Source organism: Doryrhamphus excisus, linkage group LG14 (assembly GCF_037039965.1).
Source record: "Doryrhamphus excisus strain RoL-2023G ecotype Guam linkage group LG14, RoL_Dexc_Guam_v1.1, whole genome shotgun sequence".
Taxonomy (NCBI): Eukaryota; Metazoa; Chordata; class Actinopteri; order Syngnathiformes; family Syngnathidae; genus Doryrhamphus; species Doryrhamphus excisus.
In genome coordinates this window covers 2,582,044-2,605,000 of record NC_136370.1, presented here as the reverse complement: position 1 = coordinate 2,605,000, position 22,957 = coordinate 2,582,044, and the positions used below count along the sequence as shown (strand labels likewise).

The 22,957-nt window shown below is 44.1% G+C and overlaps 2 protein-coding genes across 3 annotated transcripts in view; both read right to left on the bottom strand.

Annotated features, from left to right (window-relative positions):
- Positions 1 to 11,236, bottom strand: part of slc39a8 (solute carrier family 39 member 8) — a 15,836-nt gene extending 4,600 nt beyond the window's left edge. The window contains exons 1-5 of the mRNA XM_058077545.2: positions 10,257 to 11,236; positions 8,529 to 8,691; positions 3,991 to 4,160; positions 3,783 to 3,905; positions 1,266 to 1,430 (exon numbers count right to left, since the gene is read on the bottom strand). Coding sequence (XP_057933528.2) covers positions 1,266 to 1,430; positions 3,783 to 3,905; positions 3,991 to 4,160; positions 8,529 to 8,691; positions 10,257 to 10,475 — 840 coding nt within the window. The 5' untranslated portion in view covers positions 10,476 to 11,236. The remainder of the gene's footprint in view (positions 1 to 1,265; positions 1,431 to 3,782; positions 3,906 to 3,990; positions 4,161 to 8,528; positions 8,692 to 10,256) is intronic.
- A 259-nt stretch (positions 11,237 to 11,495) lies between these two features.
- On the bottom strand, positions 11,496 to 22,297 carry manba (mannosidase, beta A, lysosomal). Of its 2 annotated transcripts, XM_058077525.2 has the most exons (17): positions 21,886 to 22,297; positions 21,571 to 21,665; positions 21,381 to 21,486; positions 21,125 to 21,301; positions 20,085 to 20,208; positions 19,837 to 20,006; positions 19,648 to 19,761; positions 19,257 to 19,408; positions 19,076 to 19,193; positions 17,950 to 18,036; positions 16,159 to 16,326; positions 15,868 to 16,086; positions 14,261 to 14,425; positions 14,052 to 14,196; positions 13,823 to 13,965; positions 12,027 to 12,287; positions 11,496 to 11,962 (listed from the first exon to the last, which is right to left on the bottom strand). In XM_058077525.2, the coding sequence occupies exons 1-17, from the start codon at positions 22,066 to 22,068 to the stop codon at positions 11,732 to 11,734; spliced, it is 2,658 nt and encodes an 885-aa protein (XP_057933508.2). In that variant the 5' UTR covers positions 22,069 to 22,297; the 3' UTR covers positions 11,496 to 11,731. The 2 variants fall into 2 exon arrangements, with proteins under 2 accessions (XP_057933508.2, XP_057933509.2); XM_058077526.2 differs by lacking the exons at positions 21,571 to 21,665; positions 21,886 to 22,297 and having other exon boundaries at positions 19,833 to 20,006.
- Between the last annotated feature and the right edge of the window lie 660 nt (positions 22,298 to 22,957).

Below are 22,957 nucleotides of genomic sequence, written 5' to 3'. Positions count from 1 at the left end.
GCCTTCTCACTTCCTGGTTGCTTTGTGGCCAAGTTCTTATAAAACGGCCCTTCTGCCACCTTGTGGTCGTTTTTTGGCTTACAACCGCATCAAACGTGCTTTCTTCTTTCGTAAAGTTGCATCATCAACTCTTTGTGCATGCAAACCACTCGGCCGCCGCGCCGCCGACATGCAAACCACTCGGCCGCCGCGCCGCCGACATGCAAACCACTCGGCCGCCGCGCCGCCGACATGCAAACCACTCGGCCACCGACATGCAAACGTGCGGCCGACATGCAAACCACTCGTCCACCGTGCCGCCAACATGCAAACCACTCGGCCGCCGCGCCGCCAACATGCAAACCACTCGTCCGCCGCGCCGCCAACATGCAAACCACTCGGCCGCCGCGCCGCCGACAACATGCAAACCACTCGGCCGCCGCGCCGCCGACAACATGCAAACCACTCGGCCGCCGCGCCGCCGACAACATGCAAACCACTCGGCCGCCGCGCCGCCGACAACATGCAAACCACTCGGCCGCCGCGCCGCCGACAACATGCAAACCACTCGGCCGCCGCGCCGCCGACAACATGCAAACCACTCGGCCGCCGCGCCGCCGACAACATGCAAACCACTCGGCCGCCGCGCCGCCGACAACATGCAAACCACTCGGCCGCCGCGCCGCCGACAACATGCAAACCACTCGGCCGCCGCGCCGCCGACATGCAAACCACTCGTCCACTGTGCAGCCCGAATGAGTGAAAGGACTTGAGCTAGCATTCCAAGACTGGTCTCAAAGTGCATGTTTCGGAAAAGGACACCGTTATCACATCAGCGTAAAACGCTGAAAAGGCCAAACTCAACCTCCCAATGAAGCGGCTTGATAAAAACAAAACCAAAAAGAGGAGGAATGCTGCAGGCACGTCAACCTTCATTGCAAGGTGAGAGCAGACGCACATTAGCGGCCTTGTGGACTCACAATGTCTCCTTTTAGGGACGCACAAGGAGTCTTTGTGGCACGGAAGGACAATTCCCGCATTGACCAGGAGGGGAAGGAGCAGCCGGCCTCTTTGTTTGACGAGTCTTTGTCCTGGCAAACATTAACGCCGACTAATAGCGCAACACTACTTTGTCTAGAACGTGCTGTCACGTGACCAGCAACTGAAGTCATCAAAAACATATCAGCACACAATGGCTGATAAGATTCAATTGCAGCCTCGTTAGATAAAAGAGCGATTGGGTTCAAAGTTGAGCGGGTTCGCCCATGTGCCGACGCTAAGCTAACCTCCTCCACCGGTACCGTGTTGGCGTGCGGGCGGTCCGAGTTCACGCTGCTCCCGTCCGTGCTGATGGTGCTGATGTTGCTCAGCACCACTGAATCCTTCTTCTCCGACACGTCGCCGTTCGGCAGCGAGGCCAGGTCGGCGGGGGAGAAGTGGGAGGGGCCGTGCTGGTGAGGAACCAGAGGACTGATGTTAGTTTGGTTGGAGGGAGGAGGGAGGAAGAAAGACAAAAGTAGAAAACAGGAATAAGATAGGAAGTGAAGTTTGCACACGACCTTCCTTCCTTCCTTGCTTGCTTTCGTCCTTTCCTTTTTTTTACCGACTTCCTTCCTTCTTCCTTCTCCACTTCCCCTTTCTTAGTCTTACTGTCATCATCCTTCCTTCTTCGTTTCCTTCCGCTCTTGTGGTACACCCTCATCAAGTGAAGAGCGGAAGGAAACGAAGAAGGAAGGATGGTGACAGTAAGACTAAGAAAGGGGAAGTGGAGAAGGAAGCAGGAAGTCAGCAAAAAAGGAAAAGAAGGACAAAAGCAAGGAAGGAAGGAAGAAAGGTCGTGAGCAAAGAACCGTTAGGACCCAGAAAAGGAAGGATAAGGAAAGAAGGAAAGGTGAAAAGGAAGGATTTTCGAAATAAGGCATGAGGAAATAGGTAGCAGGAAGGAAGGAAGTCAGCAAAAAAGGAAAAGAAGGACGAAAGCAAGGAAGGAAGGAAGAAAGGTCGTGCGCAAAGAACAGTTAGGACCCAGAAAAGGAAGGATAAGGAAAGAAGGAAAGGTGAAAAGGAAGGATTTTCGAAATAAGGCATGAGGAAATAGGAAGCAGGAAGGAAGGAAGTCAGCAAAAAAGGAAAAGAAGGACAAAAGCAAGGAAGGAAGGAAGGAAGAAAGGTTGTGAGCAAAGAACAGTTAGGATCCAGAAAAGGAAGGATAAGGAAAGAAGGAAAGGTGAAAAGGAAGGATTTTCGAAATAAGGCATGAGGAAATAGGAAGCAGGAAGGAAGTAAGTCAGCAAAAAAGGAAAAAAAGGACGAAAGCAAGGAAGGAAGGAAGAAAGGTCATGCGCAAAGAACAGTTAGGATCCAGAAAAGGAAGTATAAGGAAAGAAGGAAAGGTGAAAAGGAAGGATTTTTGAAATAAGGCATGAGGAAATAGGAAGCAAGAAGGAAGTAAGTCAGCAAAAAAGGAAATGAAGGACGAAAGCAAGGAAGGAAGGAAGAAAGGTCGTGCGCAAAGAACAGTTAGGACCCAGAAAAGGAAGGATAAGGAAAGGTGAAAAGGAAGGATTTTTGAAATAAGGCATGAGGAAATAGGAAGCAGGAAGAAAGGAAGTCAGCAAAAAAGGAAATGAAGGATGAAAGCAAGGAAGGAAGGAAGAAAGGTCGTGCGCAAAGAACAGTTAGGACCCAGAAAAGGAAGGATAAGGAAAGGTGAAAAGGAAGGATTTTCAAAATAAGGCATGAGGAAATAGGAAGCAGGAAGGAAGTAAGTCAGCAAAAAAGGAAAAGAAGGATGAAAGCAAGGAAGGAAGGAAGAAAGGTCGTGAGCAAAGAACAGTTAGGACCCAGAAAAGGAAGGATAAGGAAAGAAGGAAAGGTGAAAAGGAAGGATTTTCAAAATAAGGCATGAGGAAATAGGAAGCAGGAAGGAAGGAAGTCAGCAAAAAAGGAAAAGAAGGACAAAAGCAAGGAAGGAAGGAAGAAAGGTCGTGAGCAAAGAACAGTTAGGACCCAGAAAAGGAAGGATAAGGAAAGGTGAAAAGGAAGGATTTTCGAAATAAGGCATGAGGAAATAGGAAGCAGGAAGGAAGTAAGTCAGCAAAAAAGGAAAAGGACGAAAGCAAGGAAGGAAGGAAGAAAGGTCGTGAGCAAAGAACAGTTAGGACCCAGAAAAGGAAGGATAAGGAAAGAAGGAAAGGTGAAAAGGAAGGATTTTCAAAATAAGGCATGAGGAAATAGGAAGCAGGAAGGAAGGAAGTCAGCAAAAAAGGAAAAGAAGGACGAAAGCAAGGAAGGAAGGAAGAAAGGTCGTGAGCAAAGAACAGTTAGGACCCAGAAAAGGAAGGATAAGAAAAGAAGGAAAGGTGAAAAGGAAGGATTTTCAAAATAAGGCATGAGGAAATAGGAAGCAGGAAGAAAGGAAGTCAGCAAAAAAGGAAAAGAAGGACGAAAGCAAGGAAGGAAGGAAGAAAGGTTGTGAGCAAAGAACACTTAGGACCCAGAAAAGGAAGGATAAGGAAAGAAGGAAAGGTGGAAAGGAAGGATTTTCGAAATAAGGCATGAGGAAATAGGAAGCAGGAAGGAAGTAAGTCAGCAAAAAAGGAAAAGAAGGACGAAAGCAAGGAAGGAAGGAAGAAAGGTTGTGCGCAAAGAACAGTTAGGACCCAGAAAAGGAAGGATAAGGAAAGAAGGAAAGGTGAAAAGGAAGGATTTTGGAAATAAGGCATGAGGAAATAGGAAGCAAGGAACTGCCGTGAGGGGCGCCCACCACGATGCTGATGTAGGTAGCGGAGATGATTCCATACCTGGTGTTCCACCTGTAGAGCCATTCGTAAGATCCTCTCCACAAAGAAGAGGAGATAAAACCCTCCAAATATTCCGATGGCGTTGCCTACATAGTCGTCTGCTTTGGGATCAAAGCCCAGAGCCTGCAGAGGAGAAATGTCCACAAGGTGAGCTCGCATCCTCAAATGGGGGACTGTTGTGACAGGCCAGCGGAAAAGAAAGACAAACCTCGGGTATGAGCTGGAGCACGGCGTTGGAGAAGAGCGTTCCGATGGCCAGGCCGATGAAGTAGGTGAGCACTTTGGGGAAGTAGGACTTCTTGGTGAAGGGGATGAGCAGGAGGCCGAGGAGCGCCGCCAAGTTGATGACGGTGACCGCCAGAAAGCCCCACCCCCACACTGGAGGAAGACCGCCAACATATTAGACAACCCTGAACAATCCCATCATGGACCCCGGGGGAGGGCAGTATGGTGATGCCACCGGGAATTCCTTATATGGGCGTGCCTGGGTAACGCTGTAGGCCACTGTTTGTGTATTGAGAATGCTTACAGTAACAAAGGCTGTAAACACACACACAACTGCACTAGCATGCTCTGCTAAACTATGCTAAGCCCGCTACATTGAATCTCCTCTACTAAGGAGCGTTTCAGGACAATGTTGTGACACGGTTAGTTTTTTTTTAACGATCCAATACTTTCGTAATGCAGTATTCCACTGAAACAAACCCAACTTAAATTCACACGTAGGATGGACTACATGTTGGTGCTTTTGTTTTGTACATACATTTATCCATCCCAGACGGGAAATGGGGAGAATTAATGACTTTATTCATGCTTTGATGAACTCACAGCGCTGTGTTTATGTCTTTAAAGCCGTATTAAGTCACGTTAGCATGGCAATAAACATTCTCCAGTACTCATAATTAAGAGAAAGCTAGCCCTCCACACAGCTAATGTTATGTTAGTGAGGTACAATGACCATCATCGCACCGATTTGTGCTACGTTAAATGCTATGTTAAATGCTACGTTAAATTCTGCGTTAAACGCTACGTTAAAGGCTCTGTTAAATTCTACGTTAAACGCTATGTTAAACATTACGTTAAATGCTACCTTAAATGCTATGTTAAACGCTAGGTTAAACGCTACCTTAAATGCTACGTTACATGCTACCTTAAATTCCACGTTAAACACTACCTTAAACGCTTTGTTAAATGCTACGTTAAATGCTTTGTTAAATGCTACGTTAAACACTACCTTAAATGCTATGTTAAAAGCTACGTTAAACGCTTTGTTAAATGCTACCTTAAATGCCATGTTAAATGCTACCTTAAATGCCATGTTAAATGCTACCTTAAACGCTTTGTTAAATACTACGTTAAATGCTACCTTAAACGCTATGTTAAATGCTACCTTAAACGCTATGTTAAATGCTACCTTAAACGCTTTGTTAAATGCTACGTTAAATGCTACCTTAAAGGCTACGTTAAATGCTACATTAAATGCTACCTTAAACGCTTTGTTAAATGCCAAGTTAAATTCCACGTTAAACGCTTTGTTAAATGCTACGTTAAATGCTACGTTAAATGCTACCTTAAACGCTATGTTAAATGCTACATTAAACGCTTTGTTAAATGCTAAGTTAAATTCCACGTTAAACGCTTTGTTAAATGCTATGTTAAATGCTACCTTAAACGCTATGTTAAATGCTACATTAAATGCTACCTTAAATGCTTTGTTAAATGCCAAGTTAAATTCCACGTTAAACGCTTTGTTAAATGCTACGTTAAATGCTACGTTAAATGCTACCTTAAACGCTACATTAAATGCTACATTAAACGCTTTGTTAAATGCTAAGTTAAATTCCACGTTAAACGTTTTGTTAAATGCTACGTTAAACGCTTTGTTAAATGCTACGTTAAATGCTACGTTAAATGCCATGTTAAATGCTACGTTAAATGCTACCTTAAACGTTATGTTAAATGCTACGTTAAACGCTTTGTTAAATGCTATGTTAAATGCTACCTTAAACACTATGTTAAATGCTACGTTAAACACTATGTTAAATGCTACGTTAAACGCTTTGTTAAATGCTACGTTAAACGCTTTGTTAAATGCTACGTTAAATTCCACGTTAAACGCTACCTTAAACGCTTTGTTAAATGCTACGCTAAACGCTTTGTTAAATGCTACGTTAAATGCTACGTTAAATGCCATGTTAAATGCTACGTTAAATGCTACCTTAAACGTTATGTTAAATGCTACGTTAAACGCTTTGTTAAATGCTATGTTAAATGCTACCTTAAACACTATGTTAAATGCTACGTTAAACGCTTTGTTAAATGCTACGTTAAATTCCACGTTAAACGCTACCTTAAACGCTTTGTTAAATGCTACGCTAAACGCTTTGTTAAATGCTATGTTAAATTCCACGTTAAACGCTACCTTAAACGCTTTGTTAAATGCTACGTTAAACGCTTTGTTAAATGCTACGTTAAATGCTATGTTAAACGCTACGTTAAACGCTTTGTTAAATGCTATGTTAAATTCCACGTTAAACGCTACGTTAAATGCTACGTTAAATTCCACCTTAAATTCCACGTTAAACGCTACCTTAAAAGCTACGTTAAACGCTTTGTTAAATTCCATGTTAAACGCTACGTTAAACGCTACGTTAAACACTCCCTTGGCTCCATTCGGGAGGGGATGATGCAATACAGAAGCCGTGCTGTTGTGCTTTGTAAGCGCCGCGTTGCGCGGCGTTCAACTTGCCACATTTCCGGTCTCTTTTTCGTGTACGTTTTCTTCTCTTTCGTTGCCTTGTCGTTTTTCTCTTGCCTCTTCAAACTTCCCGCACCTTCAAACATTTGCTTCCTCCTTCATCCTCAATTATTATTTCATAATTCAATTATCCAAGGAATTGTTGCACCTTTAGTTTGTGACGACTGAGCGGTCCGTCGGGGAAATGTTTCCCCACACGAAGGTTCCTTCTCTACAAGATTTCACATTTAACTCATTTGATAGCAAAGACGCATTTATAAGTTGTTTTTTTTTTCCAACCCAAACGCTCGTTCCCTAAGACTTATTGACACATATTTTCATTTGTAGGCACAAGAGGCAGAAAGAGGTGATGATGCAAGTGCACAATAGAAGAGCTCATGTTTGGTGCAGTTTTAAAACGGCCACAAGGTGTCAGCATTTTATAAGAGCTTGGCAAGCACCGTTGACATGTGATAAAGGGGGCAGGAATCTCAATGCAAACTGTAAATAGTTCATGGCGTCATATGTTATGTTATATTTGTAAATAAATGACTACTTTTTGTGTTGTTTATGATGTGGCATGGGAGTTTAGATATTTTTTTTAACATGGTAATGCTTTAATTTTTTTTACAATGGAATACATCACATCATCCAAATCACAGCAAAAAGAGTTGGAAGAAGCAGAGCTTATTTAATCCTACCCCCCCCTCCCAACCCCTTCACATCTGTTGCAGTACTGTATTCACTTCCTGTATTTTGGCTAAATATATATGGCTAAATTTGTGTCAAAGGGAAAGTTGTTTTTTTTTGAGAACTTTCTGAGAACTTTTTTGAGAACCTCACTGTGAGGTGTCTGCTATCCAAGCTGTACATGGATTACTTTAAAGCAGGGGTCTCAAACACGCGGCCCGCGGGCCAAATGTGGCCTGCAGGACACTAGTTTGAGGCCGCTGCCTTGATATGAAAGTTTAATGTTAAGTTTGATATGGATGCTGTATGGTATCATGTACCCAGAAAAAATTATTACGTTTGATTAATGTTCATGTTAAAGGTTAAATAACTGTTAATAGTTATCCTCCCTATCCGTGTGGAAGTGGTAAGTTTTTGGCTATTTAAGTTGAAAAGAAATAACTTGAAGGCTACCGTTTAGGTCGCTAGCTCTCTAGTTTGCGAGTTAGCATGTGTCTCAAGACCCTGCAGTTGCGCAATATGTTGTAAATAAAAAGAGTATAAATGTGACTATAGTCGTGTTTTGTCATGTCTACAGGGCTCTAATAATGCTTTGTTCATTTTAATCTGAAAAAAATCATTTGTCTACCCACCAACTATATGTGCTTTCTTAAGTTTTTATTTTTGCTGTTTTATTAATATTATTATATTTAATTACTACTGATTGATTTTCTTTATTATTGATTTGTTTATTTTTCATATTATTTTGTGCAGAAAAATAAAAATTAAGATATTTGAGAACAGTGGAATGTTTTATCAGAGCTTTTATTGTAGAAAATCGGAACCAAAGCACTGAAAAAGTTTGTATATTTTTCAGTTTTTAATAAATGCGTTTTTTTTTTTTTTTTGGAAAACCTGATGCGGCCCAGCCTTGCCCAGACCCTAGCTCCAGTGGCCCCCAAGTAAATCGAGTTTGAGACCCCTGCTTTAAAGTATTTCCACGTTTACCTGCAATAGTACTTGCTGATGTATGACTTTTATGAGATACGGTATCTGCTATCTTGCTGTGTTATTAATCATTCCGGCTAATAAACGCCGGGATACAGTATCATCATTCCGTAAGGGCAATGAGAGACATTGACCGAGGAAACAACACGGTCTCCACGTAGGACCAGCGTGTGGCCTCAGTGAGGGGCCTTTTTCGGTTTTTGTTCCACCACAACAATAAAGACGAGAGAAGAGAAGAGCCCATTTATCCTCCAAAGAGGGACAGAAGGTCAGCATCAGCCCCCTCGCTCTAATGCGAGCGGGGGGGTCATAAAAGCCAGTAAAAGGCTCACCCGAGTAGTCAAGCGTCAGCGGAGGTTCGGGGACGGTGTGAGGGCAGGAGGGCAGCAGCACCTGGGTCAACATGGCGGGACAGATCCTCTCCAGATGTCCCACGCTCAGCTGGCTGACATTCAGGAAGCCAAAGTGGGACAGGATCTGCTGGGCTGAGAGGCACTGAGCGAGAAGAGGGGGGGCATGTCTCACTAAAATTGTACTTTCAACGTGAAATATGACTTGTTTTTCTGTTATAATACAACATCTGGCCGAGGGGCTATGGGTGGTCATCATAGGAGAACAACATACTTACTCACGGTGCAACAAAACCAAAGCACAAGCAGGCTAATCGCATAAATATCACCATCTACTTCCATGAAGCGGCACACATTACATGTAACCAAAACTGTTCTTTACAAGTACCACAAGGCATGCTGGGTAGCCCAGCGCCAACAACAATATTAGCTGTGAACAATAAAATATTGGATGTCAAGAGCATGCTAACATCCCTCCTGGTTTACCTCCTCAACTTCAAACATGTTGGGGGGGGGGTACCACAAGCTACCCAGCATGCCTTGCAGCAGGACTACGTGGGTGTAGATACTATTTACATAGCTTACGTCGTGTTAGCAAGCTAGCCACTAGCTGGCTAGCAACTAGCTCGACCACACACTCGCCCCCAGCGCCTCCCCAGGTACCGACCAAAAGGTAACACCGCGGCGTTTTGTTTTGAAATGAACGTTTTTACAAATGCGAGGTGGAGGCGTGTCTTTGGAAGTCTGATAACGACCCGTGATTGCGTCATCATGTAAACAGCAGCAGTATCAGTCGCTGAGCTGTATTCCGTCATTCATTACATGATTGATTGATTGTTTTATTGATTCCAATACATTAATCCTGCTACTGGTATGCCGTGGAATTACGATTTTAGACCTAATCAATAACAAAATGAAAGCAAACATTAACGATGTAATTAGGATTATTATCTTTTATAATCTTTTTATTATCAATTATAATTCCAGGTCATTATTTGTGTGAATTTGTATGTTTTAAATCCTTGGGAGGAGGAACAATATGCAAGTCATTTTATCGGAATGTCATTATTTTCATTATTTGCGTGTTTTGACATCTTTGAAACAAAATGAATATACTGAAAATGAAAATGAATATAGTCGTGAAAATGTGAGTAATTAATATTAATAGGACTGAGTAAAAGTGTTAGTTTAATTACTTAGTAGTTTTTAAACATAGTGAACTATACTTTTATACTTTTAATCACATAAAGGACATTTTGGGGGGCTGCCTTTTTGGTTAGTTTGCTTTTTTTCTTTAAAAGATGCTAGAAAGGGATGTATGGGATTGATAAATATTAAATTAAAATGACTCAAACTGGACTATTTTGGTCATTTTATTGGGCTAATTTGCATACATATACTGTACATCCTAAGCTACACTTATTTCCATCAATTAACGGTCATATATGGGGTTAATTTGCATGTTTTCAAATATTAAGAGCAAAGAAAATGTAAGTGCTTAATGTGAATATAATTATTTTATAACATATTTGAAGTATAATGAATGTGTTTACTAATATTATTAGTTCTATCACAAAAGAATGACAGAATTTGAACATATACAGTGATCGTTTCTCATTGGATTATGCAAGTGTACCTAATAAAGTGTATAATAAACAATAATAAATGAAGGATTGACTGACTATGCATGAGTTCTTAACCGGCGATCACCTCTTGGTCGGCCAGCGGGTTGCCGTCATCCATCACGGACTCGGCTCTCCGGGCGGAGATGATGAGCAGCAAGTCCTCCAGGTTTTGGCCGGAGATGGACTCGTTGTGTCCGTAGAAGCGCACGATGTTCTCCAGGAACTCTTGTCCGGCCCCGACGCTGACGGCGAGGAGCAGAAGACCCCAAACGGGAAGAAGAAGAAGAAGAAGCAGCGCAGCCATCTCTCTGTTGATACAGTCCAATAATAAAGACGAGCCAAGTTCAGCTGGCGTGTTTTTAACTGCAGAACAACTTCATGGCACCCCCCACCACGCACGCCGCTCTACCGAGGAGCGTGGTGTGGGACAATGTTCCCTCCCTGGGGGAGGTTCAAAGATCAGCACACGCACGACGGGCAAACATGGAGGTGAGCGACCGCATGCGGCCATGCATTGATCCAATGCTTTCTCTTGTGCTCCCCCCCTCTCCCTTTCCGCTGGGTGCCCCTCCACACCTGGAATGCTCACACGCACGCGCACAGAAGTGGGGGAAAAAAAGAACGTGTCACATTAACAAACGGCCCAAGTGCTAACGTTGACTGCTAATCGAACAGCTGCAAGTTTGCCTAAGAACACGTGAGTGCTGGGGGAGTTGTCGCCCTCTAGCGGCAGCTGGTGGTCAACGCATGTTGACGCCATGAACTTTGACAATGGGATTCCTTCTCGTGGAAGCGCCAAAATGTCCGCCATAACAAACAAAAAAACAACGGAGTACAAAGTGAAGAGCGAAGAATTTCACAAATATGAATACCAATAACATACGTCACTTTTATGTGGAAGTCGTTGTTGTCTCCATTGTACTACTAAACCGGAAGCTAACCGGCTAGTCAGAGTAGAGGGGAAGCTCCGGTTGCTCGCGCTCAGCAAAACACTACCCCTAGCGTTTTGGCGGAGAATTACACTTCCAGCACCCGCAACCGGCTAAAGCGCTGTCAATGGATCAAGACGTCGTCAGAAGAAAGGTCATAAAGATCGACCTATTCGAAGCATAAGTCAGACACGATAGCCAGTGAGCGGTGCTAGCTTCAACACCTTCCAAGATGAGGCACTTTCAACGCTTGTTGGTGCACAGATACCACACAGGGGACGCTATTTCCCCACAGCTGCTCAACGTGAATGATTGTGTTTTTAGATTTAGCAGAAGTTTGGTGCGCTTTGTAGAGACTGAAGAAGTCTACCACAGCGTAATAGAGTAGAAATTATTTATACTGGGATTGTGTCAAGTATATGTACAAAAAGGGGATGGGGGGGGCATGAAGTCATTAAGTAGTCTCTAGTCCCTCCCTCCTATGTTTCCCACCACTGTGTTCAGCAACGTACGAGAACCTAAAATTGTATAAATTAAGTTATTTTGCGATTCTATACAATTCACGGTAACACAAAAAATGTGCATGGGTGCCCACCGCCACCAAGTTAACGCCATCTCTTCACCGAGTGGATCAAGGTGAATAAATGTCACTCAAAGACGTGACAGTGAGGGATCTGGAGAGTTCTGCAACACTGGTGGGTCTCCATGTGTGAAAAACCACCGTCCTGTTCCTGGAAAGCATCAGGAAGCCGTTGGAGCTGAAGCGTCCAGGAATATTTCCGGCGTCAAGCCACACAAAAGGAGCAATGGCGGAGGATCGGAGCTGGACAAGCAATCCCTCCTTATCTACCTGCACTTTGGCCTGCAGGGAACACGCGGCACCACATTAAAAGTGTACACCTAAATAAACAAATCGCCTGACTTACCGAGATGTTGGGGCGCCGGAGGCCCCGAGCATCTTTGAGCGAGCACAGGAAGTGGTGGTTGGAGGGCCCCTGCCGCTGCCCCCTGCTGTCCTCCAACTGGAAGGTGAGGAGGCAGTCCAGGCGGGTGCAGCGAGCGCATCCTGCGAGCAGGGTGCTGATTGGCTGTTGAAACACCGTCATCGCACTTCCTCCCGGGATGAGAAGCAGCTTGGATTTCAGGGTGCAAACAGGATCAGGATCGCTCCACTTGTACACGTACACCTGACGGAGCGCAAACAGCAAATGCAGCTCGTTTATTTCCATTCTATCCCAGCTGTCTTTGAGCCGGAAGCAGGGTTGATATAATATAAAATACATATTTTATAATTCTCATATGTGTATATATATATATATATATATATATATATATATATATATATATATATATATATATTTACAACTGTGATTGGCTAGCGACCACTCCAGGGTGGACCCCGCCTCACGCCCAAAGACAGCTGGGATAGGCTCCAGCATACCCCTGTGACCCTAATGAGCATAAGCGGCATAGAAGATAGGCTGTATTTATAAATATTGCTATTATTACCACTACTAGAATAATAATCCCTCCTTTATCACATTTTAATGGTTGTGATAAATTCATTTCTACAAAGTAGGATTCCTTATTTATAAATCAAATGGCACAAAAACCTGTTTTCATATTGTTAGAGCCCTCTAGAAATACAATAACACCCCTATAGTCACACTGACACTTATATTACCCAGTATCGTAGATACAGTCAGAGAAAATGAGACATAAGAGCCATGTTTGCGTGTGTTCTGGACGTGTGGACTAGAAGGTCCTTCTTGTATGCTTGAAGATGCTTAATTTAGGCCAAGGGTCCTAAACATGCGGCCCGGAGGACACTAGTTTGAGGCCCCGGCCTTGATATGAAAGTAGTTTAATGTTAGGGCGGCCCGCACAAGTTTGATATGGATGCTGTATGGTATCATGTACCCAGAAAAAATTATTACGTTTGATTCATGTTCATGTTAAAGGTTAAATAACTGTTAATAGTTATCCTCCCTATCCGTGTGGAAGTGGTAAGTTTTTGGCTATTTAAGTTTAAAGGAAATAACTTGAAGGCTACCGTTTAGGTCGCTAGCTCTCTAGTTTGCGAGTTAGCATGTGTCTCAAGACCCTGCAGTTGCGCAATATGTTGTAAATAAAAAGAGTATAAATGTGACTATAGTCGTGTTTTGTCATGTCTACAGGGCTCTAATAATGCTTTGTTCATTTTAATATGAAAAAAATCATTTGTCTACCCACCAACTATATGTGCTTTCTTAACTTTTTATTATTTGCCCTTTTATTATTATTATTATTAATATATTTATTTATTTATTACTGATTGATTGATTTTCTTTATTCTTGATTTGTTTATTTATTTTTCATCTTATTTTGTGTAGAAAAATAAAAAGTAAGATATTTGAGAGGTGGAATGTTTTATTAGAGCTTTTCTAGTAGAAAATTGGAACCAAAGCGAAGTTAAAAAAAAAAAAATTTAATAAATGCGTTTTTTTTTTTTTTTTTTTCGGAAAACCTGATGCGGCCCAGTCTCACCCAGACCCTAGCTCCAGTGGCCCCAAGTAAATTGAGTTTGAGACCCCTGATTTAGGCCAACAATCTATTTGGACAAATAATATTATATTATTAATTCATTCATTTTGAAAAATCGCGACAATGGCTGAAGTAAAAATATTCCTGTTTGTTTTTTTGTGTGGATTTTGGACCATGTTGGATAATTAAAAAAACATACCACAGCTCTGACTTGTATCTCCCGACTTAGATCCGACACGGCGTAGATGAACAGCGTGTCGCTATCCTCGAAGCTAACAGGAAGAATGTCGGCAAAGAAGTCCTGAGCGAAATAATGCAGCATTTTCCACTTCCCGCCAAACTCTGCAGGGAGCGGAGGGAACAAACAGGAAGTCAGGCGTGAAGAAGCGTTGGCGGGTCTGCACGGAGCCCTTGAGATGTTCGCTCACCAATAGAGGACCAGGAGGGCGCCTGCCAAATGTCGTTGAGCTGCCAGTAGAGGGCGCCCATGGTGTGGCCTTTGCCATCTACGATCTCGCTGCGGCTTCGGCGGTAAAAGTCAGTCTGAGTCTTCACGCATTGAGCCTGCATCACCTGGAAAGGCAACACGAGTTTGTTTGTAGTGACGATTACTGCCCCCCGCAGGACTGGAGCCAACCTGCGTCAGGTAGAGCGTGTCCTTAAACCACCGGAGGGGCTGGCTGGAGTTGGGCATGTGGAAGTGTATGGCGGCCTGCTCTAACATCTGATGGTTGCCATCCAGGTGGTGCTGGCGGTGTGAGGAGAAGGTGCTGTTGTAGCTCCAGTCCTCTGGAACGGAGACCTGCACCATCCAGAAACCAGAGCATCTCAATAGGATTCAGGAATAAATATCCTTGGAAAACAATTTAGCTTTCCGGATCGGATTAAGTGGATTTTAATTTTTTTTATGATAAAAAATCTACTCAGTTAAGAGGCCATATTTGACAGGGAACTCCCACAGACGCCAAAGTGCTAACGCCTTTAGTACCAGGACCAGAAGGCAGGAGCACATTACACCAGTTTTAAAGTGGCTACATTGGCTCCCCGTTCGCTTCAGGATCGATTTTAAGATTCTCTTACTGGTTTTTAAACGTCTTAACAGCCTAAATGGCACCTTGTAATTTATCTAATGTGCTTTTACCATATCAACCCCTTGCTGGGACCCTGCGGTCCTCCGGCACTGGCCTTTTAACAATACCAAAACCCAGAACTAAAACCCACAGTGAGGCAGCATTTAGCCACGATGGCCCCCACCTGTGGAACAGCCTGGTGGAGAGCCTCAGGACTGCGGAGACTGTTGATATTTTTAATAAAAGATTAAAGACACACCTTTTTAATCAGGTTTTTAACTTTTTATCTTTTTAGTCCTATTTTATGCTTTTAGTTTTTATCTTTTAACTCCAGTATTTCCTCAGAGGGGGGTCCTCCACACTGGGGGCTGTGTCGGGTGTGCTGAGGAGGTGCCATACTTTGGTCCCTTCGACCCGGCCAGCTGGGGGTTCCTCCCTTTGATGTGGGGGTCCGCCCGTCTGTTGGAGTCGGGGGGCCCCGAGTGCTGGTCCCCCGATGGCACGGCCTGTGGACGGCCCCAAAGGTGGCGTTTGATCCTCAGTGCCATGCCATGTCTCCCTACTGTGTGTGATTGTGTGTGTGTGTGTGTGTGTGTGTGTGTGTGTGTGTCTAGTATGGAGGGTGGGAGCGAGGGGCTTTCTTAGTATTTGTTTTTCCTTTTAATTGTGGTAATTGTTTCAAATTCTGTAAAGCACTTTGTGTTGCATGTCTTTGCAGAAAAAGTGCTATACAAATAAAGTTGATTTAATTTGATTAGTACCAACTTTATACACTGCCCTCAGTTTGAGTGAAAAGCTGCAAAACAAATATGCATTCATTCATTTTCTTCCGCTTTTTCCTCACGAGGGTCAAGGGGGTGCTGGAGCCTATCCCAGCTGTCTTGGGGCAAGAGGCGGGGTACACCCTGGACTGGTCGCCAGCCAATCACAGGGCACATATAGACAAACAACCATTCACACTCACATTCATACCTATGGACAATTTGGAGTGGCTAATTAACCTAGCATGTTTTTGGAATGTGGGAGGAAACCGGAGTACCCGGAGAAAACCCACGCATGCACGGGGAGAACATGCAAACTCCACACAGCGATGCCAGAGGGTGGAATTGAACCCTGTGCGCGCTAACCACACGACCGCCGTGCCGCCGAGAAATATGCAAATGAAGCCATTTACCGGCTGCAGTGTGGAGAAAGAAGGCCAGGACTGGAAGCCGTACTCGGAGGCGAAGCGTGTCCGAGGGAAAGCCCGCCAGTCCAAGCAGTCGTGGAGGTAGCTGTAAAAGTGGGTGTCGCCATAGTGGGGGTCGTAGGGATCGGCCGCCACGTACCCTTCACGCTCCGACTGTGCTCCGTTTGTCGGACTAGAGACCAAGAAAGGACGACTGGGATCCTCCTGCGGGACACGGTGACCTGTCAGCATCTCTCGCTGGGATGCAAATCTCGCCGAGATTCATTTGTTCCCAACCTCCTTGACCGCAGCCATGATGTTGTCCACGTACAGCGTCACGTAGTCTTTCAGGTACGTCTGCCTCTGCCAGGGCGGGATGTCGAACCAGTTCGTCGCCAGCGCTGCTTCGTTTTCATTGTTGGCGCTCCAAACGATGACGGATGGGTGAGACTTCAGACGCCAAACCTGCGAATAAAAGCAACGTTTCAGGTGAGGAAAGAGCTGGAAATAAGAAAAAAAGGCATACATTTACAAGAATACAGTTGTAAATTCACAATAAAGTCCCAAATTTATCAATGAACTCGTACATTTACAGGAAAAACAGTCAGAAATTATGCGAATAAAGTCGTAGATTTCCAGGAAAAATTTGTAATATTATGTGTCATACACGTTGGAGGGAAAATAGAGCATAGCTCTTCCTTTTCATAGCTGTCTCAGGCGATGCCCGTTACAACGGAGTATTCAAATAATGTGAGATTTCGAGAATAAAGTCCAGAACAAAAGTCATAAATTTGTCATACATACATTTAGGAGAAAAAAGTAGCAATATTACAAGACTAATGTCGTAAATGTACAGGAAAAAAAGTAGTAGATTTAGCCAATTCCGCCTCCCACGTACTGTATGTTGCCTTTCCCGGTGTGGGTTCCGGAATGTGTTGAATATTGCAATCAATAGATCTTCTTTATTGTCATTGCACAATAACACAGCAGTGAAATTGCCAACGAAATGTCATTGTCTGGCTCCCGTATAATAGTAAATAATAATGTGGAGAATAAATAGATGACATCAAATATGAACAGTAATTTGTACAAATAATTTAGAATAAAGAATAATAATTTAAAGCAGGGGGACTGGGGACCACTGGAGCTAGGGTCTGGGCGAGACTGGGCTGCATCAGGTTTTCCAAAAAAATAACAAACGCATTTATTAAAAACAGAAAAATTAATAAACTTTGTTTTGGTTCCGATTTTCTACAATAAAAGCTCTGATAAAACATTCCACTGTTCTCAAATATCTTACTTTTTATTTTTCTACACAAAATAAGATAAAAAATAAATAAACAAATCAAGAATAAAGAAAATTAATCAGTCAGTAATGAATAAATAAATGTAATAATAATAATAAAACGGCAAATAATAAAAAGTTAAGAAAGCACATATAGTTGGTGGGTAGACAAATGATTTTTTTCAGATTAAAATGAACAAAGCATTATTAGAGCCCTGTAGACATGACAAAACACGACTATAGTCACATTTATACTCTTTTTATTTACAACATATTGCGCAACTGCAGGGTCTTGAGACACATGCTAACTCGCAAACTAGAGAGCTAGCGACCTAAACGGTAGCCTTCAAGTTATTTCCTTTCAACTTAAATAGCCAAAAACTTACCACTTCCACACGGATAGGGAAGATAACTATTAACAGTTATTTAACCTTTAACATGAACATGAATCAAACGTAATAATTTTTTCTGGGTACATGATACCATACAGCATCCATATCAAACTTTATATTAACATTAAACTTTCATATCAAGGCGGGGGCCTCAAACTAGTGTCCTGCGGGCCACATGTGCGTGTGCGTGTGGGCAGGTAGAGGGGTTGATTTGGCATTGAGCAGTCTGATGGCCAGGGGGAAGTAGCTGTCTCTAAACCTGGTTGTTCTACAGCGGATGCTGCAGAGCCTTCTCCCCGACGCCAGGCGAGAAAACATAAATGTGCATCCACTAACGGCCCCCCCCCGTTGGATTTGTAGTCTAGAAAATAGGCTCGCCAGTGCTTGAGTGGCAGCGAGCGACTCCCTCACCTGTTGGATGACTTCTTTTTTGACGGTGCCGATGAAGTCCTCCTCTGTTGGATACATCGCACAAGCAAACATGAAATCCTGCCACACCTAAAGGACCAAAATACACCAGAAATGTACAACAAAGGTCTCCAAAGTACACAATTTCCCTATTTCTATATTAAATGGCCTTTTCCCCGCTATGAATAAATGAATGTATGGGAACGAGTGTCACATTGATGGTAGTGCATGTCATCTTCTAAGTACCCTGTGCAGGACAGTGGAACCTCGTTAGCATCATTAAGTCGCTTCAGGAGGACTGACAGATGCTATCCCAATCCATTTTTCCCCAGAAGAAATCATGGAAATCCAATGAAAATGTTAACACAAAACATGTTTTTGTAAATTTACAGTTATAGTCGACATAACTAAATACATATATATGAGGAATTGACAGGATTTAAGGTTGTAAAACTTTTGTGTTAGCATTTCTGAGAGCCAACTGCTGATGACATCATAAACGGGCGACATGGTTGCCATGTTGTTTGCTAGCTAACAGGATGCTAACAAGGCAGGACATTCATTCATTCATATTCTTACCGCTTTTTCCTCACGAGGTCCGTGGGGGTGCTGGAGCCTATCCCAGCTGTCTTTGAGCGAGAGGCGGGGTACACCCTGGACTGGTGGCCAGCCAATCACAGGGCACATATAGACAAACAACCATTCACACTCACATTCATACCTATGGACAATTTGGAGTCGCCAATTAACCTAGCATGTTTTTGGAACGTGGGAGGAAACCGGAGTACCCGGAAAAAACCCACGCATGCACGGGGAGAACATGCAAACTCCACACAGAGATGGCCAAGGGTGGAATTGAACCCTGGTCTCCTAGCTGTGAGATCTGCGTGCTAACCACGAGACCGCCGTGCCGACAAGGCAGGACATGTTCTAATAAAAAAAATCTACATTAGGAATACAGATGGACTCATGCAGTGTACCAACCAGAATGCACGCAAAAAAGAGGCAAAATTGTGGGGTCAATTTTCGACATTAACCAAAAAACACGCTAAGCAGGGTGGACTCTAACCGAGGTTCCACTGTACTTTATGTGTCTGTGCATTGACTTCAGTTTCTTCTGTGTAGTTACCATGAGTCCCATCTGGTCACACAAACTGTAGAAGACATCTTGTTCATAAACTCCTCCTCCCCAAACTCGCAACGTGTTCATGTTGGCGTCCACGGCTGACTTCAGCAAGTTCCTCAAGCTGGAAAAACACGGCCAATGTTTAGGGAACATATCTTACACAAAGAGCACTTAAAGGACTCACACGTCAGGCGTGATCTGGTCCTGGAAGGCGTGCGCTGGGATCCAGTTGGAGCCTTTGAGGAAAACTGGCTTCCCGTTGATGCGGAAATAAAAACTGAGGCCAGGAGAGCCGGGAATGGGCTCCTGGACGAGTTCCACTGTGCGGAAATACACCTATACAAAAGGAGTTGGGATTGCACGGCTTTGGACGACATTCATCCTCTTGGGATTGTGCTTTAGTGCTTACGGCTCCGCCCATTTGGGCTTCCTTATATACACTTTATTAGGTACACCTTGGGAAGGATTTCCCTCTGCTGTCTGTCTCATAGTTGACACAGCTCTTGTCCGGGGTCTCATTAGATGATGCAGGTGTACCTAATGAAGTGTCCAGTATAATAAAGAAGGCCTCTCACCTTTGACTCTCGGTCCAGGAGAAACAATCCGTCCTGAGATGACACCGTGACAAGGAGGCGGTATGAAGGTTGCTCGCCGAGGCCGTTGGGCCACCACAGCCTGACGGGACTACTCTGCGGGCGGAAGGACAGCCGTTGATGTTTACAGATTGTATATAGTGCCAAACACACACAAAAAAACACACACACCGTGTTGATAGGCAAAGTGAAGATTTGTTTGGTTGTCCCCGGAAGAAACCGAGAGAGGAACGTCTGCCGTGATAGCAGCTCAGGGACGGTGAGCGTGACTTTGGCATGTGTCGGTCGCAGCGCCTCCATGAGGAGCTCCACCTGAAGGGTCCACTGAGAGAGGCTCGCGTCTGGAACACGGAAAGGGATTGTTATTTTAGGATGTGTACTTCAGCCCAAACATATGATGATGATAAGCTTTGCTGTACTGTAAAGGGGGACAGCTGAAAACTGGACCAGCCGCATTGCATCGAAGGCCTCCAGCCGGACTCCTTTCCACAGCCCCATGGTGGGGAAGGAGGGGCCCCAGTCCCAGCTGAAGGAGCTCTGTTCCTGCGGCAAAACATGGCAGTACTCATATGAACACTGTCTACTATTAAAATATATAAATATGTCCTGCGACTCTCCTAACGTCCACCATTTTGTCCACCAAAAAACAACTTCTCTAGACTTCTGAAAATGCAACTGGACCATAAACTACCGTCTAGTGGCGTACAAACATCCCTACTTGGCTTAAAAAGTCTTTCCAAAGTATCGGAATGCTGAATGAATAACATAATAACGGGTAATAACTAACTAATTACTTTTACTGTCAGCATAACGCCGTTACCATTTTCGACACCACGTTACTGCACGTGATTGCCGCCTAAAAATATATCACTGACTTCATAACTAATCTGTTGCAGAGCGACATCGGGGGGCGGGGATAACCACATAAACAACGAAGATTGGCTCAGGTTTTAGTAAAATTGCGTCTTCAGCCAATCAGAGAACTTGAGTGGGCGGGTGTTTAGAGCACATAAGCAATGAGGATTGGCTAAGGTTTAGCAAAATTGCGTCTTCAGCCAATCAGAGAACTTGGGTGGGCGGGTGTTTAGAGCACATGAGCAATGAGGATTGGCTAAAGTTTAGCAAAATTACGTCTTCGGCCAATCAGTGAGTGGGCGGGTGTTCAGAGCACATAAGCAACGAGGATTGGCTAAGGTTCAGTAAAATTGCGTCTTCAGCCAATCAGAGAACTTGGGTGGGCGGGTGTTTAGAGCACATAAGCAATGAGGATTGGCTAAGGTTCAGTAAAATTGCGTCTTCAGCCAATCAGAGAACTTTTGGGGTGGGCGGGTGTTTAGAGCACGTTCGAACAGCGTTTGCAAAATGGAAGTACAGACACTACTTTAGCCTCGTTGATGTCAAAGGTAAAATGTACATTATGTCCCCGAAAAAAAAGCCAAGAGTAAACTGTAAAACTGACCTTCCTGATGAAATTGACGTGACACAGCCCCTTCTGAACATCCGGAGGACACTCGGGAGGAACTCTGTAGGCAGAATGAGCTTTCCTCCTCTCGTTTGCGTACAAGACTGGAGACAGGAAGTCCACCCTCAGCACGTTCTCCTCCTCCTCCTTCAGCAGCTTTCCCACGGGGAAGAACTTAACATGAACAGCAAATGGACACGTATGAAGTGCACGTCGTGGAGAGGATGGCGAGCTGCTCACTTGATCCACGCACATATTGGCGAAACATGTTGTCAGTGCGGCCAACGAATACATCATTGAGCCAAACTGACGCTACCGTGTCCACGCCATCGAAGATGAGGAGCACTTCCTGCTTGGACCTGTTTGTGATCACATTTGGCAGTTAGAAACTCTGCTCTGAAGCTGAAGCGTTCTGAAGAGACCACAGGGTGGACTTCACGGACCTCAGCTGGTCGGACACGGCAAATGTGGTCACGTAGGTCCAGTTGTCCATAGAGATCCATTGATAGGCCAGGTCATTGAACCGGAAGTATGGGTCCTGAAAGACACATAAAATGTTTAGATGACATGTTTTACATTTAACTCACCGGGAAGTCATACCTATTGCAATATAAAATATACGGACACAAACATAAAATCTACAAAAAGCACATGTGCCTTTCTCGTGTAAGGATAAATACTTCCCGAGCAGGCATTTTCTTTTGTAACATTGAGTAAATGTTCGAAATACAACACCATCGTCATGAGTGGTTCGTCACCTGGATGAAGCCTCGCTGCAGCAAAGCCGAGTGGACGCAGCCTGGCACCCGGCCGGGGAGCGACAAGGACTGGTTGGAGTTCCACAAGCTCCATTGGCCGTCCAGACTTTGAAGAGGTTGACTCCAAACTTCCCGAAGTGGCGCCAATGATAAAATGACGCAAATGAAGACGCGCTGAATCATTGCTGTCACGTTCGATTGCCTTCATTCGTTGCTTGTGGAACTTGAACGTTTAGAACTAACGTTTTGGTGTCGGCAGTTGCTTCCGGTGTTATCATATGACGGGTCGTCAGCTGACACGAGCTCGCCGCATACAAAATACGTCATCAGGACTCGCCTGGAACCACTTCGAAGCGCATGTCTATTGTTTGAAGGACTCAGCCGACCCATTCGACGAAGGCCGGGCATTCTGAGGCTCCTCCTCAATCCGCCACTAGCCTTGGCTGCGTTCCAATGGAAGTTGAGTTGCCCTTGTTGGCTTCCGAAAGGCAATCCCCGCCGCCATCATGAGTGTCGATCCATTTATCGAATAAGCTGAAGTGAACGTGAGATCTACCCTAGGGAGCGGGCTAAATTCAAATATGGAATAATTGAAAATACAATAATCGGCAACTATTTTTATTTGCAAGCTGTATGTCGCCATAACCTACCATTAATAGTGGAGAGCCATGATTGAAAGGGAACAAGGGAAGGCGCGTTTCATTTTTACTTCCACGTCCACTTGACGTCCGCCACGATATCATACCAAGTGCCAATGGGAAGTCAACGAGGGTAACTCCAACCACTATTGTAACGCAGCCCGTCACGTGTCATTGTTGTCACGTGTCTACTCTGGCGTCATGACGGGATTGCTATCTGCCATGTCGCAACAAAAAGGAGAGCGAAAACATGATGCGGGAGCCAAGGGGAACAAATAAAATATTACATTACAGAAATAAGTTATTGTTTTAATTTTACAGGAGAGAAGCTCTCCAGCTCTGAGGCAAATAATCGTAACTGCTCATTTGTTTCTATACGTTCACTCTGGTCAGCAATAACACATTTTTAAAGTGCTTTTGAAAGTATTTAAAAT

Excerpts from the sequence above, each read along its gene's own strand:
- manba (XM_058077525.2), bottom strand. The coding sequence starts at position 22,068 with ATGATTCAGCGCGTCTTCATTTGCGTCATTTTATCATTGGCGCCACTT. Across the intron at positions 21,487-21,570 it reads GCCGTGTCCGACCAGCTGAG|GTCCAAGCAGGAAGTGCTCC; the intron begins GTCCGTGAAGTC and ends GATCACAAACAG. Across the intron at positions 14,197-14,260 it reads ACACGCTCTACCTGACGCAG|GTGATGCAGGCTCAATGCGT; the intron begins GTTGGCTCCAGT and ends TTGCCTTTCCAG.